Source organism: Molothrus aeneus, chromosome 27 (assembly GCF_037042795.1).
Source record: "Molothrus aeneus isolate 106 chromosome 27, BPBGC_Maene_1.0, whole genome shotgun sequence".
In the NCBI taxonomy this organism is placed as follows: domain Eukaryota; kingdom Metazoa; phylum Chordata; class Aves; order Passeriformes; family Icteridae; genus Molothrus; species Molothrus aeneus.
Window position 1 is genome coordinate 4941109 of NC_089672.1, and position 17147 is coordinate 4958255.

The window sequence follows — 17147 nt, forward strand, 5'->3', positions numbered from 1 at the left end:
CAACGACCCCCCCATCTCCATCACCCCGCCCGGGGAGCTCATCCTGGGGGGCACGGGGGGCTCTGCTCCCCCCTGCCGCGGGGTTTGGGGGGGGCTCAGGCACCACACGGGGGGGCAGGAGGTTGGGACCCCCCCAGCCCTGCCCTGAGTCCCCTCCTGGCATTGTCTGCAGCCAGGACAAAGGTCCCTCCCCTCTCCTTGGGGTCCCTTTTGGGGTCCCAGCTGGTGCTGGGGGTGGTGGTGACAGCTGGGCAGTGGGGGACACATCTGGGAGGACACGGCCTGAGACCCCCCCTGGTGCCCCCCCAGCCCCGGGCTGAGCCCAGTGGCCAGCATTAATATTTGAAGAGGTTAATTAAGGCATGTGCACAGAATGCTAATTGGGATGGGGGGGGGCTGGGTTTCTGTCGGGCTCTCCCTGACGCCCCAGAGCCCCCCCCGGGCCCCCCAACCCCTCTGTGAGGGCGTTAATTACCCAGAGGCTGCTCAGCAATTAGAGGTGGGTGCCTTGATGAGAGGCAAGTTGATGGCCAGGGGTGAGGAGAGCCCCACTTGGGGTGGGTGGGCACTGGGGGTCCCCGTCACGGGGGTGGGTGGGGGTCCCTGGGGCAGGGTCCCACAGTGCCCACGTTACAAATCAGTCTCTGATGAAGATGAAGCTCTGGGATGCAGCTCGGACCTGGCTCTGCCTGATCCCATTTATTCCGGAGTGGTGGCTGCTGAACGGTGGGGAGGGCTTTGTCCCCGAGCTCCTGGGGACAGCTGGGGGGGCTGCTGGTGGCAGGGCAGCCCTGTCCCCGCACTGAGGGGCCGCAGGAGCCCCGGGTGTGTGCAAAGGTGGCATCTGACACACCCTGGGAAATGAAGGAGGGGGGCTGAGCGCCCACCTGCCCCTGCACCCCTGTGGAAGGACAGCCCCAAGGTCCCCTCGCTGCTGGAGGGGAGTCAGGACACCCCAAACCCGACCTGGGCACGGTCACTGGGGGGAGTGAGGGCAGTGGCACCCCCAGAATGGGCACACAACAGTCCTGTCCAGCCCTGGCACTTCCAAACACATCCTGGGAGCAGGGCTGGGACCCACCAGGCGCTGCTGCAGGGTGAAGACCTTCCCTGCACTGCTGCTGCATGGCCGGAGGTGACAACAGCGGTGGCCGGGACCCCCCCGGGCCCTGGCGGCGCTTCCAGCCCCGGGAGGGGCTCCGGGAGCAGCCGGGAGCGGGGACAGCCCCGACCCTGCCCCGTCCCTGCCCTGTCCCTGCTGTCCCCGCCCCGCCGGCTCCTCAGTCGCTGGCGCTGTCCTCGCTGTCCGAGTAGGCTCCCAACAAACCCAGCGAGGACGTGGCTGCTGCTGCTGCTGCTGCTGGAAGGGAGCCTGGAAGGGGAGGGAGGGAGAGGATCCGGTCAGGTCCAGCCTCCCCAGGGCAGTTCCCGGTGTGGGAACAGCGGCCTGGGGAGATCCCCAGAGGAGCCTCATCCCTGGATGGACCCTGAGCTCAGGGAGGATAAATTCAGGTGGATTAAAAGCTCCTGCAGCCCTTGGCTGAGCTGCCTCCTCCACCCTGTGGGAAGCACCTGGGAGGTCTGGGACCCCCTCTTCTCCCTCCACAGCCCCCTGGGAGACTCCAGACCCTGGAAAGGGGAGAGAGGAGCCAGCTCTGGGCTCCCACCACCCCAGGGGACAGCAGGCAGGAGCAGGAGGCTGGGGGAGCACAGGGACATCTCCAAGAGCTGTCCCTTCCCAGGGATGCCCCGAGGGCAGGGGGACTCACTAAGCCAAAGGCTCAGGATCAACCAGGCCAGAACAAATCCATCCCCCAAATGTCCTTTCCCAAACCCACAGCTCCCCTGGCTTGCTGGGCAGCTCACTGAGGTGCTGGAAAACCTTCCAGCTTGTTTTGTGGTCCTTAAAGCTTCCCAGCTCCAGCAGTGAGGCTGGATTTATCACCAGGCCCCAAACCAAAGCAGTTCTCCTGCTGTTCCACCCCTATCTCGCTGTTGTGACGTCCCCAGGGCTGTATCTGGTGTTTTGAAGCTCCTGGCCCTGGCAATCTGTCCCCAAGGCCGTGGCTGAGAGCCAAGAGCCAGGAGGGAGCCTCAGCTTCACCAGGAAGCTCCTGGAAATGGGGACAACCCCCTGCTCTCACAGGAAGCTTCTGGAAATGGGGGACAACCCCCTGCTCTCACAGGAAGCTTCTGGAAATGGGGACAACCCCCTGTTCTCACAGGAAGCTCCTGGAAATGGGGACAACCCCCTGCTCTCACACCCCCCCACCAGAGACCCCAGCCCAGGCTCTGAGCACGGAGCCAACCCCACCCAGGAGGTGTCAGAGCCCCCCAGGGCCCAGCCAGGGCAGGTACCAGTGCTGGCTGTGGTGCCTCTGGTTTCCATCCCATTTTCCAGGGCAGGATCTGCCTTCTCCTTCTCCTTCCTGCGGGCCACCAGCCCGGCCAGCTGGGCCTTGGTGCTGAGCTTGCCCACGCTGCGCTCCCAGCTCTCCATCCTGGGCTTCTTGCTCTGGGGCTGGGGGTCCTGTGGGCACAGCCAGGGTCAGGGGGCTCCAGCTTGGAGGGGACTGGGGATAAAAGCAGCAGAGACACGAGGAGAGGGGCCTGAGGGGGAATTCTGCCCTGCAGGGATGGCACAGGCCGGACAAACGGGGATGTGGATCTGCAAAGCTGCCCCTGGAGATCCATGTCCCACTGCCAGAGAGCTAAACCCAGCCTTGGGATGGCCCTGGGAATGCTGAGGAGGCAGAGAAAAGAATCTTAAAGGACCTTAAAGTCCATCCAATCCCACCTTTCGCTATCCCAGGTGGCTCCAAGCCCTGTCCAACCTGACCTTGGACACTTCCAGCCACAGCTTCTCTGGGCAAACTGCTTCAAAGTCTCCTTAAACCCAATCCAACCCTCCCCTGCCTCAGTTCCAGACCATTCCCCCGTGTCCTATCCCTCCCTGCAGGGTAAAAGTTGTTTTCTTTCTGTTTTATCAGCTCATTTCAAGGCCACTGAGCAGCCCTGGGTGCCTGCAGGTGGTCCAGCCATGGACCCAGTGAGTCTGAGTGCCCTGGGCACAGGGATTAGTGCCAGGCCAGGGACCACGGCTGGGATTAACCCCAGGCACAGCAGCTTTGATCCAGCCCAGCGGGCCCTGGGGCAGGGATGACAGCAGGGGGAGGGCAGGGCTGTTTGTTGGGATAATCCCTCCCTCCAGGCCGGGGCGGGCAGCTCTTTTGTTCTGCCTGAATCCAAAGCCCAGCCCCGAACACTGAAATCCTGCCTGAAGCAGCAGCAGGGCCCAGCAGAGCTGCTCTTCCCGAGGAAGGGAGGGTGGGGACAGGATGGGGACAGCTCCATGCCTGCCTTTGTCACCAGCCCAGCCTGGAATCCCCAAAGATCCCCGGCTCCTCTCAGCCCAGTGCACAGGGACTCGGCCTTTGGGAGCCGCTCAGGCGTGACACGAGCCCGGTGTCACCCGGAGAGGGACACAATGGGCACACAGAGCTCCAGGACAGAGCAGTGGGGCTGGGGAAGGGCAGGGCAGGCTGTGCCCCTCTCACCTCCTGCAGGATGTCCGTGGGTTTTGTCTGGGCCGTGGGGTTGGGGCGGGGTTTGGCCGCTTCCTCGTCAGAGTCAGAATCCACCAGGAGCCGCCGGTTCTGGGCCTGTTCCAGCATGGCCCTGCTGGCACAGAGGAGTGCTGGAGCTGGGTCCACCCCACTGCCAGGCCCTGCTCGCTCCAGGGGAGCTGGGAACGGCAGAGGAGCCTCGGGATCCCCCTGCCCAGGGCGTTCTATGGGATCAGGTTCAAGCCTGAGGGGTGGCAGCCCTGGGATCTGGAGCTCCAGCCCAGAGCAGGGGCTGTGCCCATGGGAGGGCACTTCCCAGGGGATTGGAGCCCCTCCAGCAGCCCAGATCCCACAGAATCCCAGCCTGGCTGGGTGGGAAGGACCTCCCACTCCTTCTACCTGAACACTTTGCCAGGACAGGCTGGGATCTCCTCCCAGCCCCCAAATCCTGGTCGCTCAGCCCCCCTCTCCCAGCCCAGCCTGGCCCATGGCACTGCCAGCCCCCTCACTTCATCTCCTGCTCGTCCTCCTCCTGCTCCTTGCGCCTCTGCTCCTCCTCCAGCTCCTTGTACTGCTTCAGCATGGCCTCAAAGTCCACGTTGGCCTGGCGCTGGTTGAGCTCCTTCAGCTCCTGCAGGTTCTCCAGGACCTCCATCTCCAGCTTGGAGTCCTTGGTTCGGTTCTCCAGGACCTGGGTGGGATAAGTTGGGATACTTGAGGCAGCAGAGCCTGATAGGAACCTCCAACACCTTGTGCTGGATGAAGCACAAGAGGATCCTCCTCATCCTCATTTTTGGGTAGGACAGGAAAGTTGTCAGGCAGAGTGGCAGAGGTTCTCCTGCAGTCCTTGTACCTTCATGGGATTGTTGAGCTCCTCCTCTTCCCTCTCCTTCTGCATCCTCTTCTCCTCCTCCTCCAGGAGTTTCTCTGCCTGGAAGTTCCTGGTGGCCCCGTGCTCCATGGTGTAATCTGTGTTCTCGGGGTCTGTCTGAGGGGGAACAGCAGGAAAACCACTGAGGGTGGGGATCCTGCTCCAGGCAGCCCACAGCCACCCCCAGAGCCACACATCCCCCAGCTCCATGAACTGGGGAAGGGCTGATCCAGCCAAAAACCCCCCCTGAGACTCAGCTGTTGTGTTTTTTGTTGTTTCCCAAACCCACCACACTCTTTAATACATTAACCAGAAAATCTTAAATTAGTGAACCAAAAAAAAAACCCCACTCCATCAGCCTTTGCTGGGCAGGAGAGTCAGGGAACCATGGAACACCCTGAGCTGGAAGGGACAGCAGCTCCTGCCTCTGAATGAGGCAACCCCACCAACCCCATTGTCCAAAGGCTCCTGGCAGCCCCCATTTCCTGGGGGAATTCAGCACCCACCACCCTGGGGGAAAAACCTTCCCCTGATCTCCATCCCACTGCCCTGAGGGGGAAAAACCTTCCCCTGATCTCCATCCCACCATCCTGAGGGGGAAAAACCTTCCCCTGATCTCCATCCCACTGCCCTGAGGGGGAAAAACCTTCCCCTGATCTCCATCCCACTGCCCTGAGGGGGAAAAACCTTCCCCTGATCTCCCTTCCCACTGCCCTGAGAGGGAAAAACCTTCCCCTGATCTCCATCCCACCATCCTGAGGGGGAAAAACCTTCCCCTGATCTCCCTTCCCACTGCCCTGAGGGGGAAAAACCTTCCCCTGATCTCCATCCCACCATCCTGAGGGGGAAAAACCTTCCCCTGATCTCCATCCCACTGCCCTGAGGGGGAAAAACCTTCCCCTGATCTCCATCCCACTGCCCTGAGGGGAAACCTTCCCCTGATCTCCATCCCACCACCCTGGCACAGCTCCAGCTGCTCCCTGGTGTTGAATTTACAGCAACCCCAACAAGGGGAGAGATGAGGGAATCTGACTCCCTGTTCTTAGAAGGCTAATTTATTATTTTATGATCTATATTATATTAAAGAACACTAACTAAAGAATAGAGAAAGGATAGAGACAGAAGGCTTAACAAGAATGACAATGAAAACTCGTGACTCTCTCTTCCATAGTCCTGACACAGGTGGCTGTGACTGGCCAAGGAGTCAAAACAACTCACATGAAAACCAATCTACCAACCACCTGTTGGATTAAAAAAAAAATCTCCAAACCACATTCCAAAGCAGCAAAACATAGGAGAAGCAATCAGATAATTATTGTTTCCTTTTTTTTTTTTTTTTTTTTTTCCTGAGGCTTCTCAGCTTCCCAGGAGAGAAATCCTGGCAAAGGGATTTTTCAGAAAATGTGACAGTGACACCCTGGGATGCAGCCTAGGCTGGAGCTGAGGCCAGGCTGACCGTGAAGGTGATCTAGTGTTGAAAATTGCAAGGCAAGATGTTTTCCATTCCCATCTGTATGGCAGATTATCTTTTGTGAGGTGGGCAGTTTGCCTTATCTCTCTGAGTGACCACAATCACTCCTCCCTGGGGAGGGGACACCTGCTGATAACAGCCATTGAATGTCCCTGCATGGCTGATAAGAACTACAGCATCCCATGGGGAGATGTGAGCCCAGAGGGAGGAGCCAAGCATTGCTACCCAGATATAATCCAGAGGTTCTGAGACACCAGCACGGCTTCTCCATGGGATTCCCCAGAGGAACAGAGCTGCCTCTTCTTCCCCTGGATCTTCAGAGGCAGAATTCATCCTTCTCTACAGGATCCCCCTTGCTCCAGCAGAACCACCCCTGGCACTGCAGGAGGGCTGAGCCACAATTCCAATGGCACTGCTGCCAACACCCTGACCCACAGGGTGTCAGGCTGGGTTCTGACTCTGGCAGTGTTGTTCCAGTGTACTGCATTGTTTATTTTATCCTTTTATTTTTTTCCTTCCCCATTAAAGAACTGTTATTTCCTGCTCCCATATTTTTGCCTGAGAGCCCCTTAATTTAAAATTTACAGCAATTCAGAGGGGTGGGGAGGGTTCACATTCTCCATTTCAGGGGAGGCTCCTGCCTTCCTTAGCAGCCTCCTGTCTTTCCAAACCAGGACATCCAGCCCACGCAGGGAGAGGCTGGGGCTCAGGGGGGGCTCACCTTGAAGGTGATCTCAGCCAGGCAGCGAGTGCACTTGATGTAGAAGCGGAAGATGGGCAGCCCCAGGTAGGACTCGTTCTGCACCGTCTCCTTGCGGGCGTTGAACTTCTTGCCCTTGTAGATGTACTCCCCACACGTCTTGCACCTGGCCAGGGGCAGGGAAGCGTCAGAGAAGGCAACAGAGCTGGTGAGGGGCTGGGAACACAGGCCCTGGGAAGGAGCTGGGAGGGGAGGGCTCAGCCTGGAGAAAAGGAGACTCAGGGGTGCCCTCATCGCTCTGAACAGCTCCTGAAAGGTGCCTGTGCTCAGCTGGGGCTGGGCTCTTTCTCCACACAGAACCAGAGCACACAGCCTCAAGCTGCACCAAGGGAAATACAGGTTGGATTTTAGGAAAATGTGTTTTACAGGAAGAGTGATAAAGTTCTGGGATGTTCTGCCTGGGGAGGTGGTGGAGTCACCATCCCTGGGTGTGTTTAACAAAGCCTGGATGTGGCACCTCCTGCCCTCCTTCACCCCCTTCCCTGCCCAGGGTCACCAGAGGCCACATCTGGACCCTGGAGTCAACAACATCTGGACCTCCTAAGGAGGAGATTCCTCCTTCCTCCAGCTGTTCCAGCCCATGCTGGATGGGGCTTGGAGGATGCTGGAGTGGCACTGGGTGGGCTTTGAGGCCATCCCAACCCATCCCAGGAGTGATCCCAGATCTCCAGGAGTGACCCCACGGCTCCAGGGCTGCTCTCACCTCATGTTGAAGGGGGCCATGAGCCTCACCACATACTGCCGGTCCTTGGGCAGCTTCAGCTTTGGGATCTTGGCCGGATCGAAGTCCGGGGGGTAATATTTCTGTGGAGAGAGAGCAGATCTGGGAGTTCTGGCAATGTTTCTATGGACAGAGAGCAGATTTGGGTATTCTTGGAATGTTTCTATATTTGGGAATTCCGGGAATGTTTCTATGGACACAGAGCAGATTTGGGAATGCTGGAGCACTTCTTCTCACTCCTCACAGCTCAGCCAGGAGGCTGCAGCCAGGTGGGGCTCGGGCTCTGCTGCCAGGGAACAGCGACAGGATGAGTGGAAGCGGCCCCAGCGGGGATTTAAACCGGATACCGGGAATTCCTTCATGGGAAGGGTTGATAAACTCTGAATGAGCTGCCCAAGGGGGTCTGGAGTCTCCATCCCTGGAGGTGCCCAAGGACGGCATGGACGGGCACGCGGTGCTCGGGGCTGGGGACAGGGCGGGCACCGGGCACAGCTGGGACTCGATCCCGGGCCTTTTCCAGGGATGAAAAAGGAACGATCCCGGGATCCCGAGCGACTCCCGAACCAACCGGGACCCCCCCAGCGCCCCCGGAGAACCCTCCCTTGGCGCAGCCCGGCCCAGGACGCTCCCCCGGCCCTCTCGGCGGGGATTCCTCCCCAACTCACGTTCAGCACTTTCCGTTCCGACATCGCTGCGGTTTCTCCCGATCCCCGGTGCTGCCGATGTTGCCCCCTCGCCCCTCACCGCTTCCGGGAGTGGCCCAGCCCACTCCGCTGCTCATTGGTCTAGCGAGCCGCGGCCTCCCCGATCCTCGCCTTTTATTGGCTGATCCATCTGTCTGTCAAAGGATCCGCCCACGGCTGTTGTGCAACCCAGCCAAGAGTCCGCCGGAAAGCCGCGGCCTCACAAGCGGTTCCGCAGATTTTTGGGTCCCGGCGGGCGGCTGTCCTCCGGCTGGGGCTGGAGAACCTCAGAGCTGCGATCTGGGGCAGGGGAATCCCGGAGCTGCGATCTAGGGCTGAGGAAACTCGGCTTCCTCACAGCAATATGGAATGTGGGCCCCGGTCCCCCCTGACGCATACTCATCATGTAGCTAACAGTCCCCAAACAGTCTGGTTTGTGTTTAAAATGTCACTATCTTTCTAAAAACCCAGGACTCTGAGTCCCGTTGAGTTTTCAGCTGTTTTTTCGCTCACTCCACTGAGCATGCACAGCCGTGGCAGCCATGCTGTACGGCACCTCCGCACTGCGCATGCGGCGTTGCCATTGCCGCCATTCCGTACAGCGCGCCTCCCAGCGCGGGCAGTCCCAGGTGCCGGTGCCGCTGCCGCCAGCCCCGCCCGCACCGCATGGCTGCAGCCCAGCGCACTCTCAGATCCTAATTCGCCGGTGCTGCCCGCGCCTCCTGCACGGCGTCGCCACCCTGCTCCCGCGCAGATCCGCCATTACCGCCGGCGGCGCCGCCTCATTCCGCATGCGCAGCGCCTCACGCGCCGTTTCCCGCCACCTCGCGCACCGCCCGTTCCCCCTCGCGCGCATGCGGGGAGCGGCGCCCCCTGGCGGCCCGGCCTGCGCCGCCGTCCCGTCGTGCCCCGCGCTCCCCACACAAAGGACGCGCTGGGAAATGGCGGCGGCCGCGGCCTCGCAAAACGCCCCCGGGAAAATGGAGCCGCCCCCGGCGGCGGCCGCGGCGGCAGCGGCGGCTCCGCCAGCGCCCAACGGGGCGGCCGGCGCGGGGGGGCCGCCCCCTAAGAGGTAGGAGGGCCGTGAGGGGCCGCGCTGCCGGTGGGGCCGAGGGGCCGCATGCGGCCTCCCCGCTCCTTGGCCCGGCCTGCGGGCAGCGGGACGGACCGGGGCTCACGAGGGGTCCCGGAGAGGTCGATACCGGTGCGGGGCCGCTCCTGCCTCTGCGGCCGCTGCCCCCTCCGGGCACGCCTTGGGATCCCGGGCGGGGCCGTCCCGAAGGCGCCTTCGGGGCTCCCGCGGCGCTCTGGGCCCGGTCCCGGCGGGCAGCGAGCCCTGGGGTCCCCCCTCATCCCCTGGGGTCCCCCCTCATCCCCTGGGGTCCCCCCTCATCCCCTGGGGTCACCCCATCCCCTCAGGAAAAGCTGCTGCTGAGTTCTGGTGGAGTTTGGGCCTCCCTGGGCGGAGCAGGCTGTGCCAGCGTGGGGATGTTTAAGTTCATTACTTTCTGTGCTCTCAGTAAGTTGGAAGAGCTCTGTTGCTTTCAGCACCCCCCTCATCCTGCTGCTCGCTTTTGTGCTTCTTTTTGGAGGTAATTTACGTGTGAGGGGATTTAGGAGCGCAGACACCTCGAGGGTGAGAGTTTAAGGTGGTGCTGGGGAGGTGTTGCACAATCCCTCGGTAAAACGTTAGAGAAATTCAAACCAGAATCAGCAGCGCTGCAGTTCCGGCTCTGTAAACCTAGGGATGAAGGGCATAAAAAGCCTCTGCTGGTTCTCACTTCCTCGTGTTGATGCTCGATGGAAATTCCACAGTTGGCAAAGCCGGTTTTGGTACCAAATGCACTGAATAGAAAGGACTTCTCTCCCTCAGGGCGTTTTTGTGCTCGGTTTCATGGCAGGGTGATAAGAATCAGGTTGAACCTGGTGTGCTGTGATTCCTGCTGCAGACTCGAGCTTGGATTTGTGTTTCCCGGGAGCAGGAACAGCTTTCCAAGTGTCCCTTTAGGGGAAAAAGATCCATATTTATTTTTTTTTCCATTGGAGAACAGTCAGACTGTGCTTTGGGCAATAAAATACTGACAGACACGATTTCATTGACTGTGCAGCTTGAGCCAGGCAGGGGCAGAGACAGGGACAGGGAAGGGTGTTCCCACCCTGGATTCTGTTCCCACCACTCCTGGGAACGTGGAATCTGCAGTTTGTCTGCATGAGCAGCCAGTTAATTCCTGGGAGTATAAATAAAGATATCTCTCTGCTGTGATTTTTGGTTTTCCTCACCCTCTTACATTTGGGATGCCTCCAGGGAATTTGTTTGTGTCTGCAGGTGCAGTTCTGTTTGGAATGTCCAGCTCCAAGTGGCAGAGCTCTCATTTCCACAGGGATAACACCAACACTCCCCTGGCCTTGGGGAAATCCAGTTTAAGAAATAACAGCTAAAATCTGAGTGCAGCTTTTAACACAGCTACATTTTGTGTGATTTCATCAACCAAACAGAAAGGAAGGTGGAAAAAGAATTGTCCTATTTCAAGTCTTAATTTTGGAGTTTTAATTATTTCATTAATTAAGAAGCTTTAAAAAAGTTCAGTGAGAGAAAGACTGGAAAATTTCCATCCTTGTGTTTGGAGAAGCTTTGGCTGCTGGGTGATAGAAGCAGGGAGAATAGAAATATTATCAAAAGAAACCTTCAGAGGCCTCGACATTCTTAATTTCCTTTTTCCCTGCAGGCTGTTGTGTGTGTTCAGGGATTGAAATGGTCCTGAAGGGGTTTCCTGGGATTTCTGACCTGGAATTTGCAGGGCTGCACAGGTGCTAGGTTGGGAAAAGCTCAGAGCAGAGAGATTGTAGAAACTTCAGCTGTTTTATCTGATGTGTTCTGAATTCCTCTCAGGATATGTTGCTACATCTTCTCCAGCAGCACTGAGTGAGCAAGGAGATTAATTGGATTAGTGAAGGGAATTATGTAAGACTGAGGCTGAAACTTCTTGTTCCCTTGGTTTGATTTTTTTCCTTTCGAGATGGGCTGTGCTAAGGTCCCTTCCCACCCAGACTGCTCAGGGTCCAGTGCTGCAGCTCTGGTCTTGTTCCCTCTGTGTCCTTTCGCATCCAAACTCCTCTGGTTTTGTTCCCTCTGTGTTCTTTATCACCCAGACTGCTCAGGGGTTCAGTGCTGCAGCTCTGGTTTTGTTCCCTCTGGGGTTGCTGCCCCTGCTCCATCCCCAGCAGCTCCCAGGGGTCTCTGGTTTTGTTCCATCCCCAGCAGCTCCCAGGGGTCTCTGGTTTTGTTCCCTCTGTGTTGCTCCTCCTGCTCCATCCCCAGCAGCTCCCAGGGGTCTCTGGTTTTGTTCTGTCTGGGGTTGCTGCCCCTGTTCCATCCCCAGCAGCTCCCAGGGGTCTCTGGTTTTGTTCCATCCCCAGCAGCTCCCAGGGGTCTCTGGTTTTGTTCTGTCTGGGGTTGCTGCCCCTGTTCCATCCCCAGCAGCTCACAGGGGTCTCTCCTTGCAGCGAAGGCGAGCGCCCGACCCCCAATGAGAAGAAGAAGGAGAAGGGGATGAAGAGGGGAGGGAATCGCTTCGAGCCCTACGCCAACCCCGCCAAGAGGTACCGAGCCTTCATCACCAACATCCCCTTCGACGTCAAGTGGCAGTCCCTGAAGGACCTGGTCAAAGAGAAAGGTAAAGTGCAGCTCAGGTGGAGAGGCTGTGCTGTGCTCCAGCCCTGCCTGGCTCTCTCTGCAGCTCAGCACTCACCTCTGGGTGCTCGTGGCCACACCACTTTGGGAAAGCTCTTCCCGAAGCCTCCTGGGTGTTGCACAACCTCTTCCCTGGCAGCCTTCCAGGGGATGCTTCCTGTGGCATGCAGCTGATAGAGCCTCATCCCAGGATTAGCAGTGTTTTCCTTAGGGACCCAACCCCAGGATTTCAGCAGATTTTAGCTTTGAAGTGCAGCAGAACTTTCTGAAGCATTTTAATGTTTTTTGGGCATTCAGGTGGTTACGTGCTGCTCTGGTGTGTGGATATCCAGTGGTGTCCCCAGACTCGCAGGGGTTTGGGCTGGCTTCAAGAGCCATTCTGCCATTGGTTGCAGTTCAATGTGTTGAAGGGTGACCTGCAAACTCAGGTTGGTGCTTTGGCATGTGCTGCAGCGGAATCAGGGCTTAGGAAATCAGGTTTGTGGTGCTCCCCCTTCCACAATTCCCTTTAATTCCCATGTGGATGGGAGCTGCCTTGGCTGACCTAACGCCTTCATCTCTTGAGGAAGATGAAGAGATTGAGCTGAGTACTCAGGTAGTGACAAGTCTAAAGTAGTGTCATTTCTTCAGGCTGGTGCCCAGCTTTCTAGTTTTCAAGTCACCTTGGAAGTGCAGTGGAGTGGCAAGAAAATCCTTGGCTTCTCCAGCCTTAAAATGTCTAAACCGAGTTCAGAGTAACAGCACAACATTTCCTGTGGGGCACTTCTGGATCCAGGGTCATGGGCAGTGGTCATTGTGCTGGAGCTGGGCAAGGACTGACAGCTCAGGTGTTTGAGGTGTGGCCTAAAGAAGGGGAAAACAAAGTTCCAGAGGGTTTCAATTGTTTGTCTTCGGTGGCAGAAGGGAACAGAGTCTGTGGAGCAGCCGTGGGGACTGGGAGCTCCCCTAATGAGGGGCTGTTGGAGAGGCAGCAGTGGTTTTGTGCCATGGCAGCAGTGTCAGCCTCAAGGGCTGCTTGAGCAGAGCCTGGTTCTGGATGGAGCCCTCAGTGCCCCGTGGCTGCCCCAGAGCCGTTGGTGTTCCGGGTGTGGAGGTGTCCAACTCTCTGTGCTGTGCTGGATCCTGTTCCCAGTGTCTGCTGGTTTCTCTCCAGTTCCCGTGGATGGCAGAGGCCGGGCTGGGATTGTTTCCTGCCGGGCTGTTCAGCTGCTCATTCCAGCAGATGCTCCTGAGGGAACATTGGAGCCTTTTCCTTCTGGCTGCAGGGCTTGTCCTGCTAAAACTGGGATCATTCCCAGGGTTTGGCACTGCTGGTGAATCCAACAGTTTGGATTTGCTGTGGAGATGTTCTGGACTTCTCCCAAACTGCTGCTCTGAGCTGTGCTCAGTCCTTGGCCCGAGGCAGAGCAGTTCCAAGCCCCAGGAACTCCGACCCCTTGGAATTCTTGCTTCGGAAGCGTTAAGAACGCCAGGCCAAACGTCCCAGGCTCTGGGAGCAGGTGGAATTCTGTGCCCAAGGGGAAACCCTGGGTGTGTGAGGGCTCTGCAGGGCTGCTGTAGCAGCAGGAGCTCAGCTCGGGGCTGTTCCTGCAGCCTGGGAGTGGCCAGGCTGCTCCAGGTGCCACCTCTGTGTCTCTCCCCACGCCGTGGCTCGGGCATCGCAGTGGATTGGTCGCAGAAACTCAATTACAGGTATGCAGTGGGAACCTTGGTAATGCAATGAAGAGATGTTCTTGTTTGGAACTCCCTGCTTTTGCTGGCAGACACGAGGTGTTACCTTAGTGCAGAGTCCCCAGGATTTGGTCCCAGTGTGGAGTTCTGGGGGGCCAGGGAGGGAGGGATGGGGAAGGATTGTGCTGCTCTGCCCTTGGCCTGTTCCCCCTTCCATTTGCTGAAGTCTCTGATGAGTTGCTCTGTTTCCCTTGGGCTTTCACCATCTTTCCAAGGAATCTCAGCCCTTCCTGGCTGCAGGGAGCTTTTCACTCCCTCTGCTGCCCAAGCTCTTCAAGAGCCTAAATCACTTTGTCTGGGTATTCTCTCACAAAAGGGAAGTTTCCCTTCCCCATCTGTGACAGAACTGCTGACTGCTGTCTCTGCTTTGGGAAGGTTTTCCTTCTCCCTTTTTCAGCCAAAGCTTTGCATATGTAAAACTTGCTCCTCTTCTCTCCCCTGTAACTTTTCAGGGGTTGTGTGTCCCAAGCTTTTACCTGTAAATGAGGGAGGAGCTGTGGCCAGCTCTGCTTTGCCTCACACTGCAAATGTGAAGCTTTCTGATCCTCTTGGATCACTGGTTCTTCAGAAGATGAGGAGACATCCAGCCAGTTTGGGGTTTTCCTTCCATATTTAGTATTTACTTTTGGCCCTGGAGGCCGAGGAATAACTGCTACAAAGCATTTCCCCTGTCCCAGTTCTGTGCTTGCTCCTGCTTCCCTCTGCACCTTTCACACCTCTCAGAGCTCTTTGGTTTGCCACAAACTGTTAAAATCAAATTGCCCAAGCTAAAGTTGTTATTTCTGTCTGAGCTTGTTCTGGGGAGTTCCCAGATGTGTCTTCAGGGCCTCAGGTCACCCTGAGAATCCTGACCTGAGCTTCCTGGACAGGCCCTGCAGAGTATTGGAGTTCTGCTGGAGCAGCCCACCTTGAACATTGGCATTTTCTTTACTGATCAAAGTGATGCAAAGTTTTAAAGAGGATTAAAAATAGTGGCTGTGATAAATAGCACTGAAGCTTCATTCAGTTTGGATTTCTGCTTATTGCAGTAAATTCTCCTCCAGTCTCTTGGTTTGGGAAATGCTGCATTTCCAAACTTTAGGTGTGAGGTTCAAATAAATCCATAAATCAGTTTCCTCTACATTAAGTCTTAAAGACACCATGGGGAACATGTTCCTTAATTGAACCTGCAGTGCCTTGGAGCCAGTGTCTTTGGGAAGTTCCCTCCCTTGAGAAGCTCCTGAAGTAACAGTTCTTGTGCTTGGGTGAAGTTTCTCCACTTGTGGCTCTGGGATGTTCCCTGTCAGAATCCAGCTGTGCTCTGGCACAAGGGAGCCCTGCCAGGGTCACTGGGCATTTATCCTGGTCTAGCACATGGATATCTGCTCCTGCTACCTTTCCATGGCATCCTGTGCTTTGGCATCTAGAAAAACACCCCAAAACTCCAATTAAAATGTGACCCAGCCTAGCTTCTTAAAAAAGGTTTCCTTTGCCAGCTGCAGGCAACGTTCTCCTGGCAGAGGGGTTGGGTTGGCTCCTCTCGCACATTTTAAGGTGAAATCAAAGCATTTTTGTGGCAGTGGTTGTGGGCTCTGTCTTGGCTCAGAGCTGTTGCAGTGGGGGTGTCATTCCCCCCTCCTGCTCTTCTGAAATTGGGCTCTTCAGGAAGTTCAGGTGTCCTTCAGAGCAAAGCAGCTACTTCAGGCTGGATATTTGGATTTTCATGTATCTGTAAGGCTCCAACAGGAAGCTCTGAGCAAAATTGGCACAGACTCAACTTTCCAAGGGATTCCTGGAGATCTTGTGCTTCAGAGTCAGGGATTGGTCACAAGAGCAGATGTTCAACGGTATTGGAAACCCTCAAGCTTGGCAAACTCCTTTGGGAGCTGTTTGTGAGGAGCTGTAGGTGGGAGAGGAGAGCCCTTGCTCTGGGGAGCGCCAGCCCTGGAAGCTGTGGCTCAGAGAGGGTTTGGAGTGGAGCTCAGCTGGGCAGAGCTGGTGACTCCTGCCCCAGGTGAGGTTGGACTCTGGCTGCTGCTGTTGAGCTGGACGGCGACAGAGCCTCGTGCAGTGCTGAGCCCCCAGGACTCCCTTGGGAACATCCCTCTGGTGGGAGCTCAGAGGGATTACAGCTGGAATTCCTTCTTAGGCTTGATCCCGACGTGGATCCAGCTGCTGGAGCTGTGGGGGTAATGGACACTCCTCTGGAGTCCCTTTCAGAGGGACTTGCCAGCCTTTTCCAGCCTCAGACATTGCCTTCCCAAAAGCAGGAGTGGATCAGAGCTCTTCATGCTGTTCTCTGGCTGGAATGCTCTTGCTGCTAAATTATTGTTTAAAATAAGAAATGGAGATTACAGATCAGTGGTTTCATTAAGCATTCCTCTTTTTTTTTTTTCCCAGCTTCAAGAGAGCCCTTCCAGGCTGTCAGTTTTTCACAGTGTCCTGTAAATTGCTGGCCTTGGGGAGGTCAGGCTGAGCACCTCCCTCTGTGCCTGGCAGAGTCCTGTGAAACCCCAGCTCCTTGCTCCAGTTCAACTGTTCATACTCAACTGGCTCGTGGTTTCCCACAAATAAAACATTCCACTGTCCTGATGATGCAGCTTGGAGTCCTTCCTCCTGGTTTAAATTTAAACCCTAGGACTTCTAAAACCAGAAATAAAAAAATATTTTTTGAAAAGTGTTTATTCCATTCTTCTGTATGCCAGTCCCTTCAAAGGCAGCAGCCATTTGGGTAGTTGCATTCTGGAGATCCCTGCCAGGGCTATTTGGTCCTAGAGAGGCAATCCCAATCCTGTGAGGAAAGGTGGAGTTTTCCATGAACTGCCTTTTGCTGTTGACAGTTTTGTCTTGAGAGCAAATACGGCAGATTTTAATGCTAAAATAGAATTTATTGTGGCTTAAGAAAAACCTGTTAAAATAAACGGCAGGCAGGCAGTGATCTCTTGATCTGTTGGTTCAGTGTGACTCCTTTTTTTGTTTTGAAATCCTGACAAAAACAAGTCACTTGAAATTCTGGATTATGGAGCCAGGACTGCATCCTGTGGGAAGTGAAGGAAACTTGTTCCTGCAGCCTTTCCCATGGGTTTGGATTGCCTCAGGTAACGAGTGGGCACTAAAGATCCAGGGAACTGTGGAAATTTGTCTTTTGAGGTGGAGGAAAACCAAGAACATATTGAAGTGCTTGAAGCCTTTACTGCATACCTGTAATTGTCCAGTTTTGTGGTCTAGAGAACATGGAGTGTTTCTGGGCTTTCTTATAAGGCAGAGGCTCCATACACGGTTGTTGATTGTTCTAAATTCCCATTGTTTTCTTGGCTTTTCTCCCTTGGTATCTGTGTCGTCTGGAATCTGATTTGTAGTTGGTGAGGTAACATACGTGGAGCTCTTAATGGACGCTGAAGGAAAGTCAAGGGTAAGTGTTTGAGAGTTTCTTTGTGGATTTTCTACCTGAAATGTTTCTGTGTGCTGGACAGGAGGCCAGGGAGGCTCAGAGTGTGTGGATGTGCAGTGGCTCTAGGGCAGGAGTGCCGTGGGATGGGAGGAGGTGGGGTGGGCTCTGCAGGCAGGAGCTGTTCCCCGCGTGCCGGTGGCGTTGGCCGTGTGACCCTGGAGCCCAGCAGGCAGGACAGGGCTCTGGAATATTCCTGTGCTTTGGAAGAGTCACTCGAGTGGTT

The 17147-nt window shown here is 56.3% G+C and overlaps 2 protein-coding genes across 2 annotated transcripts; one reads left to right on the forward strand and one right to left on the reverse strand.

The window, feature by feature from the left end:
- Window positions 1–648: 648 nt before the first annotated feature.
- YJU2 (YJU2 splicing factor homolog) lies at window positions 649–8136 on the reverse strand. The gene is made up of 8 exons (XM_066566120.1): window positions 8055–8136; window positions 7372–7472; window positions 6630–6774; window positions 4420–4554; window positions 4076–4257; window positions 3558–3678; window positions 2359–2530; window positions 649–1372 (listed from the first exon to the last, which is right to left on the reverse strand). The coding sequence occupies exons 1-8, from the start codon at window positions 8076–8078 to the stop codon at window positions 1281–1283; spliced, it is 972 nt and encodes a 323-aa protein (XP_066422217.1). The 5' UTR covers window positions 8079–8136; the 3' UTR covers window positions 649–1280.
- An 869-nt stretch (window positions 8137–9005) lies between these two features.
- On the forward strand, window positions 9006–17010 carry LOC136566810 (heterogeneous nuclear ribonucleoprotein M-like). The gene is made up of 3 exons (XM_066566121.1): window positions 9006–9144; window positions 11577–11746; window positions 16833–17010. The coding sequence occupies exons 1-3, from the start codon at window positions 9014–9016 to the stop codon at window positions 16895–16897; spliced, it is 366 nt and encodes a 121-aa protein (XP_066422218.1). The 5' UTR covers window positions 9006–9013; the 3' UTR covers window positions 16898–17010.
- The last annotated feature ends 137 nt before the right edge of the window (window positions 17011–17147 follow it).

Excerpts from the sequence above, each read along its gene's own strand:
- LOC136566810 (XM_066566121.1), top strand. The coding sequence starts at position 9,014 with ATGGCGGCGGCCGCGGCCTCGCAAAACGCCCCCGGGAAAATGGAGCCG. Across the intron at positions 9,145-11,576 it reads GGGGGGCCGCCCCCTAAGAG|CGAAGGCGAGCGCCCGACCC; the intron begins GTAGGAGGGCCG and ends CTCTCCTTGCAG. Across the intron at positions 11,747-16,832 it reads GGACCTGGTCAAAGAGAAAG|TTGGTGAGGTAACATACGTG; the intron begins GTAAAGTGCAGC and ends TCTGATTTGTAG.
- YJU2 (XM_066566120.1), bottom strand. The coding sequence starts at position 8,078 with ATGTCGGAACGGAAAGTGCTGAAC. Across the intron at positions 4,258-4,419 it reads AGCTCAACAATCCCATGAAG|GTCCTGGAGAACCGAACCAA; the intron begins GTACAAGGACTG and ends TATCCCACCCAG. Across the intron at positions 2,531-3,557 it reads CCACGGACATCCTGCAGGAG|GACCCCCAGCCCCAGAGCAA; the intron begins GTGAGAGGGGCA and ends CTGTGCCCACAG.